Source organism: Anabrus simplex, chromosome 3 (genome assembly GCF_040414725.1).
Source record: "Anabrus simplex isolate iqAnaSimp1 chromosome 3, ASM4041472v1, whole genome shotgun sequence".
NCBI classification, from domain to species: Eukaryota; Metazoa; Arthropoda; class Insecta; order Orthoptera; family Tettigoniidae; genus Anabrus; species Anabrus simplex.
Window position 1 is genome coordinate 169041199 of NC_090267.1, and position 24499 is coordinate 169065697.

The 24499-nt window shown below is 40.7% G+C and overlaps 1 protein-coding gene across 1 annotated transcript in view; it reads right to left on the reverse strand.

Moving 5' to 3' along the window:
- Positions 1-24499, reverse strand: part of LOC136866715 (nose resistant to fluoxetine protein 6-like) — a 210098-nt gene that overhangs the window by 158597 nt on the left and 27002 nt on the right. The window contains exons 2-4 of the mRNA XM_068226819.1: positions 5452-5690; positions 3804-4009; positions 789-862 (exon numbers count right to left, since the gene is read on the reverse strand). Of these exons, the coding sequence (XP_068082920.1) occupies positions 789-862; positions 3804-4009; positions 5452-5690 (519 nt within the window). The remainder of the gene's footprint in view (positions 1-788; positions 863-3803; positions 4010-5451; positions 5691-24499) is intronic.

Below are 24499 nucleotides of genomic sequence, written 5' to 3' on the forward strand. Positions count from 1 at the left end.
CATCTAAACTTTGAAGGCTACTAGTATCACTATTACGTCAGAAGGACAATTTTTTTGCGTATCATAATTACTTTAAGCAGAGGGTTTGTGATACTGCCGATGGGAAATGTAACAATATATTGACGTCATTGACTTATGTATGTTCTTACTCGTATTATATTATTAATTACATTGCTGTTCCATTGCGTTAACCGAGTACCTCTCTTCGAATTTGAATAGATAATTAGTGAGATGTTTCTTGAGGTAGAATGCACCGTTTTGCTTGGGAATTAATCACATCACTGTTACTGTGACGAACGTTTTATATTCTAAGCTTGTTTTAATGCGGTTCAAAGCATTCGCTGTGAACGGTATTCCTTGTTTGTGTAGAAGAACGAAACAACCATTAGATTAATAATAATAATAATAATTGTTATTATTATTAATATTATTATTATATTCTTGTGGTAGAATGCACTATTTAGCATGGGAATGAATCACATCACTGTTACTGAGACGAACGTTTTATATTCTAAGCTTGTTTTAATGCAGTTCAATAATTAATAATAATATATTAATAATAATTAATAATTATTATTATCATCATTAATATATTAAGATTACTATTGCTATTATTATCACAATTATTATCATTTATAACGGAAGAGAATTGCCTAGAAAATACGCCTAGCATAACTTGTGTGATTCTTGTAATATTCATTATTAATTGCAGACTCTATTTTCATTACAGAATGTTTCAGCGCTCAGTCACATTATGTTATGCACAGATTTCAGAAATATTTTCTTACCTGAATTAGCACCATCATTTCTGTCGACCCACGTAGCTACTAGAGTTAAGGCGAATATCGAGACGAATATTGTGCTGCAAAGAAAGTAAGGCACTGTATTAGTAGTTATAAACGTCACATGAACGATGCATTTATTTTAGCCTTGGAAACAAGAGATATACAAATAAAATGCGCTGGTGATGTTCAAAAACCTCAGGATATTTTCTATTACGAGGTACACACTGAAGGTCAAAGGTACTCTTATATATCTAAAATTCGTCTGTTGATTCAAATGGCCTTTCGAATGTGGGGATGTGGATATTTTGTACGCTTTATAAATCTAATACAAGTGAGGTTCGCAAAGAATAGAAGTCGGACAGAACAGGCAAAAGAGATAAACCTGGTACATGCTACTATTATAGTTAATTCCTACCTCTCATTCGAATCGGTTTTTCTAAATTTTCATTTCTCGAATACATATTTCCCGAAAATTTTGCGATTTTATTTTGTTCGTAAAACTTGTGGCTAAATGAGTACCTTATCCAAAAGGAGAAATTGCCGAGTAGGCCACACATTCACATTACTAAAATATATGGGCTATATATATGAATGAATTAGAAAACGATAAACAGAATTAATAATCTAAGAAATTATGACATTAAAAATTTTGACTTCTGTTCTGAAACATTTAAGTGTATTGAAACTTATAATAGTCTAAGTTTGTTTCCTCACAGTCATCAGCAACATACTACAAGTTCCAGAAGGCTTGATTGACATTTTTTGCCATATTCAGTAACCTATTGTCCCTGAAGGACATGTGAACATATCTTGCGCAACATTTCATGCATAGTTTCAAGCAACTCTTTTCCCATGTAGATCCCTTCTAAGATTTGCTTATATCTCGGTACTAGCTTCATAAGATCTTTGAAAGGGAAGATAAAGGTTGTCATTATTATAAATTTCGACACTGCCGGTAAGTAGAATAATGTGGTTAGCCTACTCGACTGCCTTTGTACACACGAATTAACTTAGTGAACTCAAGGATCATGCACCCAATCAGAAGTAGAACTCTCATTTCTAAAACACTTCGCTTCCTGACGGGTAATGGACATTCTGGGTGAAATGAGCAAGCCTTTACCGCCTCGGGTTGGCTGCTCCCTCCACTTATAGGGTTAATAGTAATTATATAATCCTGTACAAATTAAATCTTTGAATTAATGAAATATGTGCTAACACATAAGCATGAAAGATACTAAACAAGACCTATGTTGAGGACATGAATTATACCCTATACAACATTAATACGTTAATAGTGGCAACCTCTGTATTTTGTTACAACCTATACCAAAGAGAGACCGGGCGAGTTGGCCGTGCGCGTAGAGGCGCGCGGCTGTGAAGCTTGCATACGGGAGATAGTAGGTTCGAATCCCACTATCGGCAGCCCTGAAAATGGTTTTCCGTGGTTTCCCATTTTCACACCAGGCAAATGCTGGGGCTGTACCTTAATTAAGGCCACGGCAGCTTCCTTACAACTCTTAGGCCTTTCCTATCCCATCGTCGCCATAAGACCTATCTGTGTCGGTGCGACGTAAAGCCCATAGCAAAAAAAAAAAAAATACCAAAGAGATACCTTCCTGGAAGTTGTACAGTTCATCGATGTAGTCACCAGCATTGTGCAGAACTCATTGCCAGATATGTGGAAGCCGCAGTATGCATGTCGTAGAGTGGTCTACCACCTGAAATATATCTGGAAGAGTTAATAAGTGGATGCTACGAAGCAGTTCCTTCGTCCTCTGAATCAAATCACATGGGCTTAAGTTACGGAAGTACAGCCCCATCGAGTGTACGATTTACTTCCTCTTACAGCAACAATCACAACCACCATCAGCCATTGGTTCCGTCACATGCGTCCGAGCATTATCCTACAAAATGATGGGAGGACTGGCTGAAAAGTCTGGACATTAAGTTTTGAATGCTGGCCTGTAAATTACATACTTATTTAAGAAATATGTATTTATAATGTATCCTTGTTTTGCCATACGAAATAATAATAATAATAATAATAATAATAATAATAATAATAATAATAATAATAATAATAATAATAATAATAATAATGGGAGGATTCTACAGAAAGAGTGCCGCTTCTTTCGCAACGCTGGTCGGAGATTGAACAGCAATACTACGCATGCATAGTCTGTCTTTTGTATATGGTATGTGTTATGATAACGCCATCACAGTCGTTAACCAGAATCAACATCATGTTTAGTTCTGGTGAACTGCTGATTATCGTGCAGTTCATAATGACGCTATTCCTTTGATTCGCGTGTAATTGTTATCTCCTACGATCGGGCCCCTGTTTCATCAAACGTAATGGTAGGAAAGCCTCCCCTTAGCGCTCACTACGATCAAAGTCAGTTTACGCAGGATATGAAGTGAGGCGATATTGTTGTTTCTCGAAGTAATTCACGAATCATAGCGTTGGCATCCATCGGTAACAGCGTGCCAACAACATGCATGTCCTCTTCTCTTATACCAGGACGGCCAGCCTCGGTATGTCGGCTGCACGTTGGCGTCCGTCACTGAAGGCTTTTGCCAACCGCGCCACTGTTCTGGAAGGCAACTCCGATTCCTCACGAGCTTTACGAAGACCTTGATGACACTGCCAACCTGTACTGCCACTGGCACATTTAAACTTTATCCAACTATTCTGTTCCTCTTTTAAAGACACCGTGGCTACTTACCTTTAGACCGCCAGTTCACAGGCGACGCTCTTCTTCGACGCAGGACGGCACATACATTAGTGAGTCTATGTAGCCTACTATGAGATACGCGTAGATTAGGTAACGACCTAACATGTGATACAAGCGAAAGGCACTGGGTGTGTTTCCAGGTCTATATAAAAACTGATTGCCACTATTAAAGTAGCAACCCTCGTAACATTTACCTACTCTGTACACTTTAAATTCTCCTGATTTAATGTAACATCGATATATTTTTTTGCATGTAGACAAAGAATTCTGATTGTAAACTTACATGGTTAATTTTGAAGCCCCAGAAAGCAAAGTTTGTTCCTGGACGTAGCACATGTTCGGGGGCACCTTCACAGCAATCTGCAGTCCTGACCCGTTGTACGGGGACAGGGAATTAATCATCTGTCGTTCTAGGTCGTCAGTAGAACAAGACTCGGGCATACATACTCCCCAACGAATCTCGTCCAGTTTGGCGATGCGATGCCCAGCCTGTTAAGCAAAGGTATCAAATTAACAAGCTATATGTGGGGTTACGTTAGTAGTCAGGTCAATAGGAATAATAGTCATTAAAGACGCTGAAGAATATATGAAAGAGGTGAGTTAGTAAATGTAAATGATGACTTATCCAGAAAAAGTATCAGAGGATCGAGAGAATCTAGTTGATATTATTTATTTATTTATTTATTTATTTATTTATTTATTTATTTATTTATTTATTATTCCCTAATCGGCCAACTAGGGACAACGATAAGCTTCAATATACATTCTGGCGTTTACTCAGTTTTCGCTTGATAACTATGATGATGATGATTATTATTATTATTATTAATATTATTATTATTATTATTATTATTATTATTATTATTATTATTATTATTATTATTATTTTCGTCCGGCTCCTAGGCTGAATAGTCAGCGTAGAGGCCGTCGGTTCAGAGGGTCGTGGGTTTGATTCCAGGCCGGGTCGGGGATTTAAATAGTACCTGATTAATTCTTCTGGCTCGGGGACTGGATATTTGTCCAATACTCTTCTCTTCATATTCAGACAACACACCACACTACCAACCACCGCAGAAACAGGCAAGAGTGATTACATCACTCCACATAGGATTGGCGTCAGGAAAGGCATCCGGCCACATCCACATGTGTAACACCACTGGTGTGGAAATAGTAGCATTATTATTATTATTATTATTATTATTATTATTATTATTATCATCGAGTGAGTTGGTCGTGCGGTTAGGGGCGCGTAGCTGTGAACTTGCATTCGGAAGACAGTAGGTTCGAACCCCACCGTCGGCAGCCCTGAAGAGGGGTTTTCCCTGGTTTCCAATTTTAATAATAATAACAATGATAATGGCTTTACGTCCCACTAACAATTTTTACGGTTTTCGGAGACTACGAGGAGCCGGAATTTAGTCCCACAGGATTCTTTTACGTGCCAGTACACGAGGCTGATGTACTTCAACACCTTCAAATACCACCGGACTGATCCAGGATCGAACCTACCTAGTTGGGGTAAGAAGACTAGCTCCTTAACCGTCCGAGCCACTTAGCCCGGTATTATAAATTTTCACACCAGGCAAATGCTGGGACTGTATCTTAATTAAGGCCACGGCCACTTCCTTCCAACTCCTAGCCTTTTCCTATCGTATCGACGCCATAAGACCTATCCGTGTAGGCGCGACGTAAAGCTAATTTTAAATATATATGTGCTACTAGCTAATTCCGTACTTTAATATTACTTTTCTGGAGTAGAACTGTTAACTATAAAATCTCCCTGGATAAAACCAAAATGTATTCGTTGTATCGTCGTCCGATACCGTGAAATCTTTGAGAAGGTACGTGAAATCACAACAAATGTATTTTCCATCACATAATATTTAACAGATCACTTAGAAATATTTAATCCAAAGATATCAGCAACTTACATCTGTAAAACTGCTAGTGATGGAGAAATGAGAGTTGATAAGTAAATTTATCTCCTGATGATGTTTCACTTGCACTTTCATACTGGTGAGACAGTACTTCCCCTTGATGGTAGATGTGCCCAGGTTGTAAGCACTGTCAATCAGTGTCTTCGATACCGAAAGGCACTGATCGAAATCCCCAAATTGGTTAACATTTCCACTAAGCAATCCGGAAGGTACTTTTGCCGATGAATCTAGAACTGTGAACAAAAGTTTAAAAAACATTAAAATAATGTAATGCAATCTCTTTAATAGTGATTCCCAGACTTTCCAGTCCACAGACTCATTGACAAGATTTTCACAGATTCCTTCTGAATTTTGTAAAAGAAATAGTAAATATGTTACAAACTTATATTTAAAATAATATATCAAAATTGTAATACGAATAATTTCAGACACCCTTTAATTTGAACAATGAGCCTGCATTTGAACAATAGATGGGAGGATATGGTTTTACAAAAATAATTAGTGGAGACACAATTACTCAATTCAAAGTTTCTCTTGAGAGTTTAGGATAGTCAGTCATGACATAATAACCAAAAGTCCACAACTTGTACTGTGAAAACTGTGATGTTAATGAACTTGCAAAGAATCTTCTTCTTGAACATAAAGGAGAGTTTGGTTGATATACCATCAGCAAATGGATTCGTTATCCACATGCCACTTTATACGTCACCGGGAAATACTCCCATAGCTGCAAGTACAATTGTTCCAAATGTTACTTAACAACGCTGAAGATAAACTTAGGAGCAATTTCTCCTGATATTTAGACGAAATATCCCGTAGAAGAGAATTTCTCTAAGATTTTAGAGTCTAATCCCTGAATTTACATCTTCTTTCTTTTTCTTATCACACGCTCTGTTTTATCTCGAATACAACAAAAAATTACGGCATATTCTATTTCTTCTTACAAGTGCCTGCAGACCCCACGGAACTTTTGGTCAAGACAAAACAAACATAGAACGATTTATATTAAGAGTTATTGAATGTCTCATCGTTGATTGAAGATATTTCACCTCCTCTTATGGTGATAATTTACTTTTAAATAAGAATCCAACAAGTTGAAATTACATCAAGATAATTTTTGTAGATTGATTAAGAATGACTTTGAATTAAACTGATAGTAACCTCAAGACAGTCTCTGACACACTATTGGATACTTGTATAATTAACATTAAATAGATTATGCACCTACAAACAAGAACGACTTGGTAACGGGAAAATTATCTCCTTATTATATTCTATGATCATCGATGATCAATACAAAAAGTCGTCGTCATTGTTTAAGTTGCTTCATGAAATGTACTAAGGACATATTTATTAGAAGCCACGTGCATTTGTAGTGAACATGAAGACAGATAACGTAATTCATTTTTCTGTCTGAATTGATGCAAAATATGATCGGCTGAAAATTCTAAATCCAAGATAACGATTACGACCGATCAGAAGGAGCATATTATTATAGAGATTTCTTGTGTAGTTAATTCATGGGAGTTCATCTGCACTTTACCAATAAAGGGATGCATTTCTATGTTTTTAAGACAAATTTAAATTATAACATTCACTATTAATTGCTCTAAACGCTCATTAACACTTCCTTAATATAACAGAATTACGCACATTTATTGGAATAGTGTTTATTAGACAAATGTGTTTTACTCAGTTAGAGAAGAAATACTCTTATTGCAAAATATCACAGCACGGTACGAAGTAGGCCTATTGACATTTACCTAAATTTTGCATCAAGAAGTGCAAATACATACAGAGTGGTTGGCTTGGAGTGAGCCGGAACAGTGCATGCATGCGCTGCCCGTAATGGCGTGTCACTAGCGGAGATTTTCGAACAGTAACATTTCGCTATTGATAGTATACAGTGTTCACTCTTTCTTTCATGTTTCTAAATGTATTTTGTTTTTAACTATGATAAAAATGTCGTATGGCTTTTAGTGGCAGGATATCCCAGGACGGGTTCGGCTCGCCAGGTCTTTCTATTTGACACCCGTAGGCAACCTGAGCGTCGTGATGAGGATGCAATGATGATGAAGACAACACATAAACCCATACCCCGTGCCGTAAGAATTAACGAATTAAGGTTAAAATCCCCGACCCGGCCGGATATCGGACCCGAGAACCTCTGAACCGAAGGCCAGTACGCTGACCGTTCAGCCAACGAGTCGGACTTTAACTATGATGATGTCCATGGAGGCTGTTCTGTATTATAAAAAATAGTTTGTTGTATGATTTAAATATAGCCTATTTCGTTACAAATATTGGTCCCACAGTGTTCAGTTTTTGTATACGTACCTTGCTATAGGCGAGGCTGAAAGAGATGCCGGTCACTATAGGTTTCCACTTTACATTCTTATTGTCCTGCACATTAAAATTTTTTTCACGTTCCATAGTATGAACTAGACATCACTTCCATTGACTATTCGTAGTTAGGATAAATCAAGTAATCATTTACTACGTATCTGCTTTTCAACGTCTCAGTTCAATGATTATGTATATTTAGAGATACTTGTATAAAAATTGCCCTAAATTATTAATTCTTATGATTTCTACCGTTCTTCATTACAAAATATTAACTTTGTAGCTCCTAAATTCCATCTTTTCACCGTTCACTTTTCCACTCCCATGTTTAAATGCAACGTTCTCTCTCAAAATCTCCTTAGATAATTTACAATACAGCATTCATGATCTACGCGGGTCATCCAACGCGAAAGGTCGGTAGATGCAGAGTAGGTTGTTGTCCCATAGGCTTTGTACTCCGACCGGCCAACCGAGCAGAGGAGAGGTGGTCATGGCTCTACCGTGGCTCTACGCCTCTGCATTCGGGAGTCGGGCCTGAGGCACAATGCTGCATTTCTCGCCTGGCCTCGCCCGTCGGGTGTCCTGAGAATGGTTTTCCGTGGTTTTTCCATTCTCCTGCACTAAGGCGAATGGCGGGACAGTGCGTAGTATAGGCCACGGCAGCCAACCCCCTCACCTTCTCCGCACATCTCCTTCACCGTAACAAATCTCACGGCCTGAGAGACGGCGTAACCGTCTAAGAGGCCCGCCTTCCCCTTCAGGGGAGGAATGAAAACGTTTCGTAGTAGTAGTAGTAGTAGTAGTAGTAGTAGTAGTAGCAACGCGAAATAGGAGGATTGATATTAGGTTCCCACTGGCGCCCAATAGGCCATTTTTGTTATGGGCTTGGCACGTAGCCTACAGTACTACTGTACATGTACTCACCACGACCTAATAAGCTGGAAATTTATTTCAAGTACAATGCTGTTGTGAAAGCTAAATATCCGCATCCCTATTCACTTTCTTCTTTGTTGTTATTTACCTGCTTTTCGTAGTTCTGGTCTCATAAAATATCTTCCCATTTTTACGTTTTTTTTTTTTGTTTTTTTTTTTTTTTTGCTATTTGCTTTACGTCGCACCGACAGATATGTCTTACGGCGACGATGGGACGGGAAAGGCCTAGGAATTGAAAGGAAGCGGCCATGGCCTTAATTAAGGTACAGCCCCGGCATTTGCCTGGTATGAAAATGGGAAACCACGGAAAACCGTCTTCAGGGCTGCCGACAGTGGGGCTCGAAACCACTATCTCCCGATTACTGGATACTGGCCGCACTTAAGCGACTGCAGCTATCGAGCTCGGTCCCATTTTTACTGGTCTGATGATTGTGTTAACTATCTAACTCAGTACCAAGAAAACTTGTGACTTCCATTCAAAATATGGTAACATACTTCTCCATACATAATGACCCCCTGTGGGTGGGGGCAGTAGAATAACACCCACGGTATCCCCTGCCTGTCGTAAGAGGCGACTAAAAGGGGCCCCAAGGGATCTGAGCTTTGGAGCGTGGGTTGGCGACCACGGGACCCTTAGCTGAGTCTTGGCATTGCTTCCACTTACTTGTGTCAGGGTCCTCACTTTCATCTATCCTATCCGACCTCCCTTGGTCAACTCTTGTTCTTTTCCGACCCCGACGCTATTAGGTTTACGAGGGCTAGGGAGTCTTTCATTTTCATGCCCTTCGCGGCCCTTGTCTTCCTTTGGCCGATACCTTCATTTTTCGAAGTGTCGGACCCCTTCCATTTTTCCCTCTGATTAGTGTTATATAGAGGATGGTTGCCTAGTTGTACTTCCTCTTAAAGCAATAATCACCACCACCACCACCATCCGTACATAATGACACACAGTGAGCCATCTGTGACGAGTGAGACGTATCACTTCATCAGTCGGGGGAACGGTGAAATTGAAATCAAATCCTTCGGCATTTTCTGAATGACTAATGCGGTTTACTCTGAGAAATGGAACAGGGCCGTTACGAAACCCTGTAGATTGGTACTTTTAACGCGCCATAAACTCAAAAGTGCTAGCTGTCATCTATACTATTTAGTTTCATGTCTGTTGCCAAGATATCCAGTTCAGATTCGGCTGTCGGTCACGTACTGAACTATACATCAATATTTTAGTACAGAGGTGTTTTCTGTCCAACAGAATAAATATTGCATAATGCCCCACAGAAGTCCAAACTCGTGATGGGCATGCGGCATCGTCTTAACTGAGGATGGTAGACCAGTTGTACTTGCTCTCCAAACACCAGCACAACCACCAACCACTCCACCACCACCTCATCTTAATTAGGTATTTCTTTCACTTGCTTCTGCCAGATACTTATTGAGGCCGCGTGTACCTGCCATTTTTTCAACATTTATCCTCTATATTCTCGACTATGTTTCTGCCATAAGGCCTAGGGAATAAAATACAAATTCCATTACATTTCTATCACAATAGACGTGATAGTTCAGTGATGTAGTCACTAGTTTCTCACCAAGGAAACAATAAGAATAAGAACAGGCTTAAATTTTGAACAATGTATGAGGGACTTCTGAATGAAAAGTCGTATAAAATTGAAATTTTACTTTAAACTATCACAATTAAATCAGCCTATCAAATGGAATTCACTTAAGAACACAATGTTCATGGGAACACGTCCTTATAATAATTTCGTGCGGCTGTTTCTAGCCGAGTGCAGCCCTTGTAAGGCAGACCCTCCGATGAGGGTGGGCGGCATCTGCCGTGTGTAGGTAACTGCGTGTTATTGTGGTGGAGGATAGTGTTATGTGTGGTGTGTGAGTTGCAGGGATGTTGGGGACAGCACAAACACCCAGCCCCCGGGCCATTGGAATTAACCAATGAAGGTTAAAATCCCCGACCCGGCCGGGAATCGAACCCGGGACCCTCTGAACCGAAGGCCAGTACGCTGACCATTCAGCCAACGAGTCGGACCACGTCCTAATGAAACAAAATAAACAAACCTATTTGAAAGTATTAAAAATATATTCAATTAATTCATGAGGTTTGAGGAATGTAGGGACGTTGTAATAACTCAATAGTAGTGACTGCTATGTACTTATAAGAAATAACCCATTTCACATTAGTTAAAATATAATTCCATTAATAATATACTTTCACATAATGCTATCATAGGGTCCGATGAACTGCGATGTTAGGCCCCTTAAAACAAGAAGCATCATCATCATCATCATCAATGCTATCATTACTTGGAACTCTTTAGATCCTCAGCTTTGTACCTCAGGCCTGGTTCCAGAAGACTCACTTTAAATCGGTAATATGAATTATCACACCCTCTGGACCAAAGGCCAGGACGCTAACCATTTAGCCATGGGGCCGGACAGGAGATCTGATTACAGCACATGACAAAAAGAAAATCATAAGAAGTTTGAAAATGTTAAAGACATTAAAAACATAAACAAGTAAATCAGTAAGTATAGAAATAAAATAAGTAAATAACGTAGTATAACGTATAAATAAAAATAAATTAAACGGCGAATGGCTTTTAGTACCGAGAGTGTCCGAGGACATGCTCGGCTCGCGAGGTGCAGGTCTTTTGATTTGACCTGCACGTCACGATGAGGATGAAATGATGATGAAGACGACACATACACCCAGCCCCCGTGCCTGCGAAATTAACCAAAGATGGTTAAAATTCCAGATCCTACCGGGAATCGAACCCGGGACCACTGTGACCAAAGGCCAGAACGCTAACCATTTAGCCATGGATCCGGACGACGTATAAATAAAAGAGGTCAGCAATTTCGCAAACGTGCAGTGAAGAAAGAAAGAAATCATTTATGATTTGATTGTAGTAACATCATTAATAAAAAGAGAGAGTATAAACCCATACATACTAATAAACTTTTGTTCCAAAAGTCGATCACTAATTGATAATCAAGATTATTACAATGTCAACTGTCATATAAAACTACACGTTTGCTTCCTTTTGCTTGTTTATAATTGATGATAGATGGTATAACTTTCATAGAGGCAAAGCACTACAAAATTAACATATAAGATATGTCACCGCTCTTTTGTAGGAATAATTTAACGACTCCACAATATTAAGATTTTTGTATAAATAAATAAAATAAAAAATAATAGCCTTGTGAATCCCCTAAGGGCTATGGACTTCTGCAATGCAGTTTAACCCATCAGGTGAGCAGAGCCTGAAGAGCATTATTATATTAGTTATTTCCTAGTTTGTTTCGTGAGAACGTATTACTGCATGTTGTACACTTGTGTAGTCTCACCTCCGAGTGGATGCAATTGTGTTTTTCTAGCTCAACAATTCGCGAAAACGTATTGTTACTTACCTTAGGTACACCTTCTTTGTGCATTTGAACTGAGCGCCTTTCAGAAGGCCATCTGTGTTATCAATCTGAAACCATGTATTGGAAGAAGTTTGTACCTTTTATCTTCAAATGTCGCTACTATCGACTTATGTGCCCCCTCTGGTGGGAGGTCGGACATTTAATTTTCAAGGGAAAACTCTATTTCTAACGTTTATTAAACTGAAGTGTTTGTAGATTGTTTTGTTTGTGATGAAGTCAGTGTTACTACTGCTTCCTTCTTGCTTAAATTATTAGCCAGTCAGAAATTTTTGTATTTTGGTAGCCAATTAAAATTGGGGATGTGTACAGGCATTCTGTCCAGAGAGTTCTGAAACTTTCCCCTCTGCTTTATAATCTGGACGTTTATGGGCCATTTTGTCTTTTCCATCGCTCCATTCTAGAGTGCATACGGTGTTAGTGGAGGCAGGGGAGGTCTTGCCCGTCGTCAGAAGGGCCCCCCAGCACAAGGTAATATGTGATAGCTCCAGAAAGTTAACTTAAGGAGAAGATTTTAAAATTATTTCTTAATGTTAATTTCTAAAGTTTAATATCACCATTTAAATGTAAATTTTCAGGCAAGTCTAAGGACTCTATTCAAATTCCTGCTGGAAAAGATGTAACACAAGGAATAAAGAGTGTTTACCGTCTATTGATTCCCAGTCAACTTTGTATGGGAGTGACTCGGATTTTCTAACACTGTAAATGTTTCAAAACCTTTTTGGAACTTAATATTTTCGCCATCTAGTCATCCTCTGTAGTATAGGCTTAGCCTCTGTGACTTTGGACCCTAAGTCCATATAGCATTTTAGGTGTTTTTCAAAGTGTATGCCAAAAGGAGTGCAAGTGTTTCGGCTCCTAGCATTTTGTTCATGGGCGATCGTCTTAAACCTATTCTTTCGTACATTTAGGCTGATGACACACGGAGCGGTTTTCGCCGAGTCGGCAGCTGCGTCGGCCGCCGACTGTGATTGATACACAGAGCGGTTTTTGCCGACTGTGACGAAACCACTGCCTGCTCAATCTGCACCTAAAATGACTGCTTATAAGCAGTCATCGGGTGCATATCGAGCTGGCAGTGGACAAAACACATTAGCGAGCGCGACATTAGGTGAGGAAGTTAGCTAACATTATATAAAAATAAATTATTGGTCTTATTCCAACAGTCTCCTTACTCTATATGTCCTTTTACGTGTATATTATTGAATTTCAAAGATACTTCATGATATCTAATACAGGAATACCTACCAATGATGCAATCGCCGCGTAAATTCAGCCACGGCCGACTGGATCTATCGCTAGAGCGACGCATCAAGTCGGCCGTGATTCAGCTGAATGTATTAAATCAATGACGCTAGAGCGCGCCCAAAGTCTTCAAACCGCTCGCCGCACCGCCAGCTAAACGACAGGCCGAGTCGGCAAATCTGCCGCCTGTCGGCGAGCACCGCTGTGTCTGTTTCATCCCATCTGATACAATAGAAACATGCACCGACTCGGCGGTCGACTCGGCTGCCGACTCGGCGAAAACCGCTCCGTGTGCCATCAGCCTTAGGCCATTTAGAATGGGTACTCGTTGCCCCTGTTTAAATTATAGTTATTCATAGACAAGTGTGGGTCAGACTGTCTAGCAGAAATGACAGTAAATACGGTTGTGTAAGTTAAATAGTGTAACATTCGGATGAGTGTGCCTTTGAGAGGCTGGACTGTTGTAAATTGTGGAGCTCAGTCTCCTAGAATGTAATTGAGTGGAGAAAAACCGTTCTCTTTTTGAAGCGATGTACCTTTAGAGCCACCATGCTCAGTCACCTGTAAACTATTGTATCATGAACCTTCTCCATTTTTGACTTTAAGTCATTGTTGAGCTCATCGTTCTTCCATTTAACTGTTATTTGTTGTTTTTCATTCAGATCATTTACAAAAAAATTAAGGCAGAAATAATGGAAAGAAGTAAAATTTAAAATTTTAGTGTTTTAAATTATGCGTTGATCTTTCCTCTGTCCACCCATTCACCCCGGCACCTTCTTACACCTCTAAAATCCACAATAACTCCGTAACAGTTACATTATTGACACTTGTACAGTTTCTCCCCAGGGAGGGTTGAGATTCCTTCTTGGTGAAAGCGTACCCCTGCACATTTCGTTCTTCCATAGCTTTTCCTCAGAATTTTGTAGACGTGTCTTTTAATTTCATGAGCTTATCTGTCGTGACCTACCTGTCCAGTGAGGCGATTTCGTAGGTTGGTCACCAGGCCGTTGGATGTTGAAGTATTACCTGTCCTGCCGAGCGGAATGTAGGGAGGTAATTTGTAGGTATGACTCGTCCCGCAACTCCCGAAATAAAAGATGATGTTATTTCCCTGTCCTTTATTACTGAGGACTACTAAACTACTATGTACAGTATATTTACAAGTCTGAATGTGATGATCTGTAGAGAGAGCGAGCTTGCTACAAGCGCCTACTTTTCTATTGCGCGTATCTCTAAATGTTGCCCTGCGGTACTTGGGCTATGCTTGAAAAGAATCTCGTTCTGACAAGTACGAACTACTGGTTGGGAGAAGGCCCGCGCCATCTTGGCCAGGGGTTATATCTCCGCTCCTGAACTCAAAGTTCGCTCCCCACCCACTACCAAGTGGTTGGGTCCTACGGGCATTACCAAACTGCTCACCTTGTCAGTAGCGCCCTCAAGTAACTATTCTCAATAATTGTCACAGTAAGTGCTGCTATTTAGGCACTACTGTCTTCTGTCTTACTTTGTCCTCATCTTTCCTTGTTTTCCTAAAGTACATCTGTACTGGCCCTGACTGGCCATGTACCCTGCTTTGTTCCTTTGTCGTAACGTCGGCGGGCCGCCTAGCTCGCATACCAACTTTGTTTGTTGTACACAGTAAATATCCTGTTGTGGTCGACAGGCTTTCGGAATCTTTCGTAAGCGAGCGCGTTTCACAAACTGCTCTCCAATACTTAACTGAAAGCTTCCTTCTGCTTTCCAATTATTAAATCTAACTATAATTATTATACTTATTATACAATCACTCAGATACTACAAGGTGTCTCATATCGATAACTATTATTCCAATACTAATTTATTTCCCTGGGCACCTTGAGTTCGAGTCTCGGCTGTGAACCCGGCTGCCGTCCATCTGGCAGTCCGTCGGTTCGAGTCCCTGGGAGGTCGGTACACGACATATCTTCCTTGGAATTTCTCTATTACATACTTTACATGTGCATTTCCTCCTTTCACTATGTGTTCCGTGATGACTTATCAGATCACTACTTCATGCGAACGTCTTGATGTCTCTTTGATAACAGTCTTGCCTACTTTCCCGAGTGATCAGAAGATCACCATCACTGTTCCCTCTTTGTGGAGGCGTACTATTGTATGATGTATATTTCGCCCCTGTCCTGAGAACATACTTCAGCATACTTTACCTGCGCAGCTTCCTTCCTCAGCGTACCCGTTGAAGATTTTTTATGTTCACCACTTCATAAAAACCTCTTGTTGTATTCTTGGCACTTTTATCGTTTTATCCTGGAGTGATCAGGAAGGTGACTTTCATGTTTCCCTCTTTGTGGAAGCACACTGTTGTATATTTCTATTACTAAATGTAAACCTAAAACCTGTTTTCCAGTCAGTGACCGGGTCAGGGATGGAAGGAATGAAGCCCCATATTGCGGCGAGGATAGGAATTGTGCCGGCTGCCAAGGCCAGTCGCATTTCTCTGGGGCCACGATTAATATGTGACAGATGGAATGAAATGATATTGGAGAGTGTTGCTAGAATGAAACATGACAGGGAAAACCGTAGTACCCGGAGAAAAACCTCTCCCACCTCCGCTTTGTCCAGCACAAACCTCACATGGAGTGACCGGGATTTGAACCACGGAACCCAGCGGTGAGAGGCCGACGCGCTGCCGTCTGAGCCACGGAGGCTTACAATTTCTATAATATGTATTTTAATAGACCGAGCTTATCACAGGGCTTGAACCAAATATGTATCCCGCAAGGTTAATGACCTCTACACAATATTTTTCCTAGGTCTTTCCACACTTGCCTTATCTTTGCTGATCTTGTCCATTGTTTTACTTCCCATCTCACAAACCAGTCTGCCCATCTAGTTCTTTGCCTTCCCACGTTCCGTCTTCCTTCTCTGGGATCCCACATCGTCATTTTGTGAGTCCACCAATTTTGGTCCAGTCTCGCTACGTGTCCTCCCCATTTCCATTTTAGCTGATCGGCTGTCGTCAAAGCGTTTTTCTTGCAGGTTCTCCTTCGTATATCTTCGTTCCGTATTCTGTCTCTCAATGATACCTCGAGTATTTTTCTTTCCATTTTACGCTGGCATATCTGTATCATTTGCCTTTGTTTTAGTGTTAGTGTCCAGGTTTGGCATCGATATAGCAGGACCGGTATAACACATTTTTCTAGGACTTCAGACTTAAGGGTGAGTTTCTGAGTCTTGTCAGCCAGTATTAACTTTTGAGACATAAACCTTTTCCACGCTTATACTATCCGCCGGTTTACCTCTTTCTCTGAACAGTTTGAGAAACGTTCTGGCCAAGGTACAGTCTATATATTCCTCTACGTATTCCAGTAAAAAATGGCGTATGGCTTTTAGTGTCGGGAGTGTCCGAGGACAAGTTCGGCTCGCCAGGTACAGGTATTTTGAATTGAGGTCCGTATGCGACCTGCGCGTCGTGATGAGGATGAAATGTTGATGCGGACGACACTTTCACCGAGCCCCTAAGTCAGCAAAAATAACGACACTGCCGGGAATCGAACCCGGGACCTCTGTGACCAAAGGCCAGCACACTAACCATTTAGCCATGGAGCCGGACACGCGTTCCAGTGGATTTCCATTTGCGCTGACTGGGGTTTCCGAAGCATTGGTCATTAACTTTTCCATTTACGCTGACTGGGGTTTCCGATGCATTGGTCATTATCTTTGTTTTCCTTGGGTTAATTGTCAGCGCCACTTCTTAACTAGGGTGTGTTCTGCCCGAAGGCAAGTCCGAACCTCCGCAGAGGTGTGCCTGAGCCGGAGTTTACGTGCGGTAGGGCGGCCAGTTCCTTTCCGCTCCTCCATTCCCTTACCCCACACCAACAGCACGTGGCAACCCAACAACTTCTCGACCAGGCCCAATGTTGCTTAACTTCAGAGATCTTACGGGATTCGGTGTTTCAACACGGATACTGCCGTTGGCACTTCTTAACTGGTGTTGTCTATTATCATTTGTTCTAGGTACGTTACCGACTCTACCAGCAATACGATGTCGTCTGCAAACCGTAAGCGCGTTAGTCTTACTCCGTCTATTTTTATTCCGTATTTGATTTCCGTCCGTCTCTGTGGTATTGAACCCTTGAACTTACCATTCCATCGTTGGTCGGCCACGGCTGCTACAGTAGAACAATTTAGAACTCTTAAATCTTGGGTCTTTGCGGGAGTAAATTCGGTCACGATCTTAACCAAACGATGGGGTTCAGAAGAAAGCCTAACTACTTGAAATGAGGAGCAAAAATGTGCTTACTAACTTTTATTAAACTGAAAGAGCACGATAACATCGTTAATTTAATATGCATTCTTGCCACAAAAATATAAAAAAATTTAATTATTGATTTTTGAAAAGTTCCAAACACAGTCACATTACATAACGTCACTTCGTTTCTTCCAATGTCGAAGAGTTGCTTCGGATAAGCTAATATGTTAGTGGACAGCGAAACTGAAAAACTGAAAAAGGGAAGACCTGAAAACCGGGCACCTATTATTCCAAACAAGAACTGAGAGTTAATCCACACGATCCGTGGAAAATCTGACTTTCAACAAGTAGAACGCCTGATTTTCTCTTAATTAAGGTTATCCACCAGTCAAATACCCTTCACGGATACGGAACATCCGCCGAATGGACCCTTAATCGAACCAAACTGACTATCAGTTGCTTTGGATAGGTTGCGAAATATTATAGGAAAGCATGGTGTTCACTACAAGTTAATGGCATCATTCACAATTGAAATAAAATTCCACCATGTATTTGTCATTCATGACACCCTTAAGTAATAAGGTAATCCCGATGCTAAACGTGAATCACCCCAAACAGCTGTTCGGAAGGAACCAACAACAACATGATCCGGGAGGATCTTACGTTAAGTCGTTCTAAAGGAACAAAACTGCGAAATGCAGGAAACACTTACTAATCATGCATTTAGAAGAAATGCCAAACACTGAAGTTAATCAAAAAGTGAAAAGTCACTTGAAAATATTATTATTGAACCGATTTTCAGGTTAGAAATGGGTTTATTATGCTTAATAAATTTACCAGTCCACGCTAAAATTTACTACAATTTTAAGGAATTCTTTCCCTTGAAAAACAATGCTACCAGTACAGATCTCTCTATTTACTGTCTGTCCCAACACACTACTGGTAAAGTGATTACTTACTTACTCTAACCATGAATAAGAATGAAAATACGACAAGATGAAAATAATATAAATTACTGGCTGACGAATCGAAACCGCATTCGCAACTCAAGTCTCATTCTAAAACACTGAGCGTCAATATGCACACTATCAACGAAAACGGACGTCAAGACGAGGAAACAATAAAGTCCGTAAAAATAAATTAACATCTCGAAGTCATACAGCTTAACACGCACGAAGAAACACAGTAAAAATATTTAATCTAGATCGGGTCGATGTCCCACACTTGGACAGCCCTCAACTCGTCTGATAGCAGTCCCGTTATCTCAATGAGAGCTTCGCATAGACCCTCTACAATAAATCAAATCGTACTGTAACGGCTACCTTTCTCCAGGCCACTTCACAAAAGAAACAAAAGGAAAAAAATCTATACTGAGACTTGAGTGTGTACAGCTACCATCCCAGACCTATCGTCGGGCTCACTTGAAATCTGTACACCCTAAACCTAATCATTATGTACATGATGCCTTCCAAATTCTATCGTCGGGCGTGACCTAGGACGTCTCATCATCAATGACTCCAAGAATAACATCTGACGTCCTAATCCTATCGTCGGGCGTCAAAGTGGGTCGTACTACGTCTCCCTTAACATATCAGGCGAAATGCAATTCTCAAACAACTCTGATATTTAACACTAGATTTCGTCAAACAAATACGCACGACGGAACCCACGTCTCTATTATCAAATGAATGCAAGTCGAAATACAGCAAGTGTCTACCTCTCGAAAAATACAGTAAGTGTCTACCTCCTTATAATATGTAAACTCAAAAATAAATAGACGTGACGAACGGTTCTCCACCTCGAACACAATCTCAGCCTGTGCACTGAAGTATTAGGGAAGCAAATGAAAAATTCCCAACACACGTGTACCCTTTTAGTGGACGCCTTCAAAATAATAATCATCACCATCGCATTCGAAATTCTCAGATCGCCTATCATCAATTCCAACCATCTTATCCATGACCTCTCCAATGAACAAATTAAATATAACCCAACCGTGTGTCCAAAGTACTCTTTGATCCTGGAGATCGTTCATTCTCTTATCATCCATGCGGGCTTTACGTAACATAGATCACTGGATGTGTACTACCCAGCCTTTAACATTTTACAAGAGTCGTTTTTACTTGGAATCTTTCTATAAATTTCACAATGCTTCACATCATAGTCATCTCAAATTCGGATTGATTGCGGAAAACAATACAGCCTGCCTCACACAGCCTGTTCCTAAATACTTCCTCTACAAAAATACAGCTTGTCTCAACACTCTTTCTCCTCGCTTTCCAGCGGTATTACTTCCGTCTATCTCGTCTCCACATACATATCAATTCATCGCTCTCAATTCCTTTTCCTTCAAGATCCTTTTTCATACATCGATCCCCTGGTGAAAACGACAACCATTATTAAACACATCTCTTACTTTACTATTATTAAGACTTTCGGACCTCAAGAATCCAAGAGCACACATCGACCTTTCGCAATTCAAGTATACACGATGTCTCAAAATTTCCTTCCCATTAACGACTGTGACTCTAACAAATTTTATTGACATTATCTAAATATGCTTACGATCCTTGTAAAAATAACTGGTTAAATGTAATTTAACAGAGAGGAATTTCCTTATCCCGTGGTAAACATTATTATTATTATTATTATTATTATTATTATTATTATTATTATTATTGACCAACATTTCTGAATGCAACTGACACCTGAAATTACGATATTCGCCACGACAAATTTACACTTATAACGTTCACAAATCCGCACTTTGAATGATATCTCATCTCAACACAAAATTTTAAGCGTCGCATTTTACCGTTCTTGACATGAAATTTACACACTGAAATTTTCACACGCTGACCAAAATTTACAACGCCTTTCGCCTGATAATTACGAATATCACCCGACAATCATCTGGAAATTTTGTTTAGGACAGACAGTAACTAACTAACTAACTACAACATAATATAAAATAGACAGACCTGCACATTGGTGACATTCTCAGCATTCTGATTACATCATCACCAGCAACCTCGTACTTAGCCACTCATTTTCACAGATAACATTTTCATTTTCAAAAACTCACTCATCCAAACACCACCCTTCACACACACGAGATTAAAATTACCATATAAATAATGCACTTTCTCTGTAACTTGCACCACGAACTTCCCTCGTTCTGCAGTCGACTATAACTGTCTGATGCGTTTCCCAGAGTGGTTTCTCTCCCCGTTGTTTCAATAAGAACAGGTGTTCGGCCGATAAGGGAGTAGAACTATTTTGAATCGCTTCCCCCAGACCTTCTTCACTTACAAGAGTACACGAAATGATAAAAATAAATTCTGCTGTGTATTTTTCAACCAGCCTACACCTTCCCAGTTCGTCTGCAAACGTTCTGAACTTCTCCAATCACTTTTCTTCTTAACTAAGTATATGGACCTTAGCCACGAACATGTATTGAATTATTGTCGGTCAATCTGGCGCGAAATTCTAATGACGACGGGCCCAAGCTCCCGCGGCTTCGAGTTCCAGATCGACACTGAAAAATCTACGGTGGGGGGTTTCTTTTATAATTTCCGGAAGGACGCTATCCCCTCTATGAGGCTTGGTTGTGAAATCTGCCAAATTTGCTTCTAATAGACCAATTTTGATAAGACTTGTCCCAGAACTCCGGACAGACTTGCACTTATGTTAGGTGTTAATTTTATAATTTTTCTACACTCACAACAGGAGAAATAAATTGTTTATGCCCGGGCGTTTCGGGCGTTTTCTTCTGCCCATGACCTTGGCACGTGTAGCTAGTTCGCTGGTCTCACGCTACCATGTACTTGGGCTTAACTGCACTTAAAATTTTCCCTGGTGTCTCTACCTTCACAGAGGGTGTATGAATAATTTTGCTTCTTTATTTCTTCATTTACTATATTATCAAAATCCCTCGTTGTGCAGAATTCCATTAATTTAAAGAATTGTCGGGCACTCGAGCTCCACCGAGGTGTCCCGGCAATCCACGAGCTCGCCGGGAAGGAAGAACCTCCCCACGCAACATCGGGCTCTTGGGAGCGCAAAAATGGCTGCCCTCAAACATACAGTAGTTCCTGAATGCCAAATAAATATTTGAGAGAAAAAAATTTTCTCACCGTAGAATTATGGGTTCATAATCCACCTACAACGACGAAATGTTTACCCAGAAAGGGGAAATATTTAAACAGATATATTCCTTCAAAATTCTGAATTGTACATGGGAATTTTGATACAAATGAACCATGATTCTACGTAAAATTTCCCAGCCGATCTCACTCTTGACGTAGGGCTTTGTTACTTTCACGTATTTCCCTGTTTTCTTCTTCCAACAATAGGATTGCGTTACAGATGTCATCAACAAAGTCTTCTCTTAAGAATGAACATTGTAAACATTCAGCGTCTTCCTCTTCTTTACTCCCACTGCTTGCCTCTCCTTGGAGTGGTGCCTCGACCTGTCTTCCTCTCGACGTGACGATCATATTTACGGGTTGTACTTCTTCTTCTTCTCCTTCGGTGTCCATTTCCCCAGCTGGTAAGGCTGCGTCATCCTGTGGTGGAATTCTTTCTTCGGCTCTATGATAAACCTTTAAGTTTCTTGTTGGATTGCGGTCATCATGGAATTGGGAGTTACTCGAAGTCCGTTTCCAATTTGTTATTGATGTTACGGGTGTCATTTGGTTGTCTCTCCTTCAGAATCTGGGATGAAAGACTCTGAACCTTTTCCTACTGGGAATTTGAAGTTGTTTTTCTTCTATCAAGAGTAGACATTGACTCCTGCTCAAAATCTGGCGCAAACGGGTTCAGACCGGAGTTTCGTTGGTCTTGCCTATGTGCCTTCTGGAATTCCAAACTTTCAGCCCCGAAACAATCGGTGTTGACGTCCTGGCGCTGTATAGCCCCCTGCCATTTTTTCCTTTCGTGGTCCTTCCTTAACCCGTCGGTGCACTGAACACGTTCACGGTACCGTTCATCCTCATCACGGCGGAAGTTCTGGGTTCGATTATTTCCCCAGTCCCTGCGGTTATTAAGTCCATTCCTGAAATTCCTCTGGTTTTCTCTGTCCCCATCGTATCGCCTCCAGTAAGGGTTCCTCCTTTGTGGATAATTCCAATTACCCCTACGTCTTTTCCAATCCTCATTTCGTGGATGCGAGGGTTCCCAGTTATTGCGAAACTCACGCCTCCGCTCAGTCGGCTGTGGTTTCCCCTGCTCAGGTGCCTCTGGACTTCCCTCTGGAACCTGGCTAACAGTGTTTACATGTTGCTCGTGCGATCGCCCCCCTCTGGGTGCTATTTGATTATGGGTATGATCCAATTGCCTAAGGATCATTTCTGCCTGCATGGGGGTCTCTACCTTTGATGCAATGAGCATCCTTTGTACTTCGGGAGGTAACTGCTTCTGGATGGCCTGTACCAACTCTTGCTCCGAGGGCGGCGCCTCAAGTTCTCTGAACTTTACCATTTGTGCAATAAAGTATTCACTGAACTTTGTAGGGCCTATTGCAGTATACCGACGTGAGCATAGCTCTAATCTAAGACTCTGCTGAATTTCCGTACTCCAAAATTTATTGAGAAACGCCCTCTGGAATTCATCAAAGGTATCAAAGTGGTATCGGAAGCCTTTAAACCATAAAAGTGGTGCCCCCTCTAAATATCTTTCAGCTACCCTCAACTGACGTTCCTCAGGAATCTTGGCGTCCCGGATGTACTCCCTGAGATCCTTAAGAAACCCCTTCGGCGTGGTATGTGGACCTCCATTAAATTTCTTAGGCTGGTCCTCATGTAACTTGATCATGTTAATAACGTTGGTGACCCCTGAGCTTTGAGATCGACTGGTATCTACATTTGAGCTCTGACCGTTGCTATTCACATGACTGATATTTGGCAATTGACCACTGAGGTCAGAGTTAACAGCTGTCGAGGTTTGACTTAATACTTTGTCCACCTTGGACTGCATATCTACCACGCTGCTAATCCATCTGCTCACTTCGCTCTTAATGAACCCAACTTTCTTGTCTGTCTCTTCCTGGGCTGACGTGATTTCCCTTAAATCCTGTTCTATACTAATTTGCCTGTCATTGAATTCCCTGGTATGTTCAGTTTTCATTTCAACTAGCTCCTCTTGAATTTCTTTAATTAAAATTTCGGAGTCCTCATTAGCCGCTTGGAGTTTACTAATTGCTTCCTCATTAACTTGCAACAGTTTCTTCTCCATGGTTTCGGTTTTTGACAATACCTGACTCTCCAATTCCACACTAATTTTATCTACCTTGTTGTTCAGTGACTGAATGTCCGCAGATAATATTTGACGTTGTTCCTCTATTATGGTTAGCGTTTTCCCCTTTTCCTTATCACTGGAGATCCGCATCTCTACGACCTGTTGTGTAATGTCGTCCTTAAATTCAACCTGACTGTCAATCAGCTGTTTATGCGCCGCCTGGCTCTCCAGTAAATGCTTGTCAAGTTCCTTTCTCATCTCATCCTGACTATCACATAACCTATTGTACATGTCGTGGCTTTCGTCAAAACGCTTGTCCATATCGGTTTTTAAACTGTCATGGATTTTGGAAAACTGTTTGTCGAAATCGTTCTTTAAACTGACCTGCACTTCCGCAAATTGTTTGTCAATTTCATCCCTAATTTCCACTCGGCTATCATCAAAACGCTGGTTGAGTTTACCTATCTCACCCCTAACTTCCTCTTTAAGTTCGGTGCAAATAGTGTATGTCTCCTGAACTACGTTCTTCAATCCAGCCTTCAACTCATCACTAGACTCTTTACACCTAGCCTGGGTATCCTCAATACTACTCTTTAACTCGTCACTAGTGTC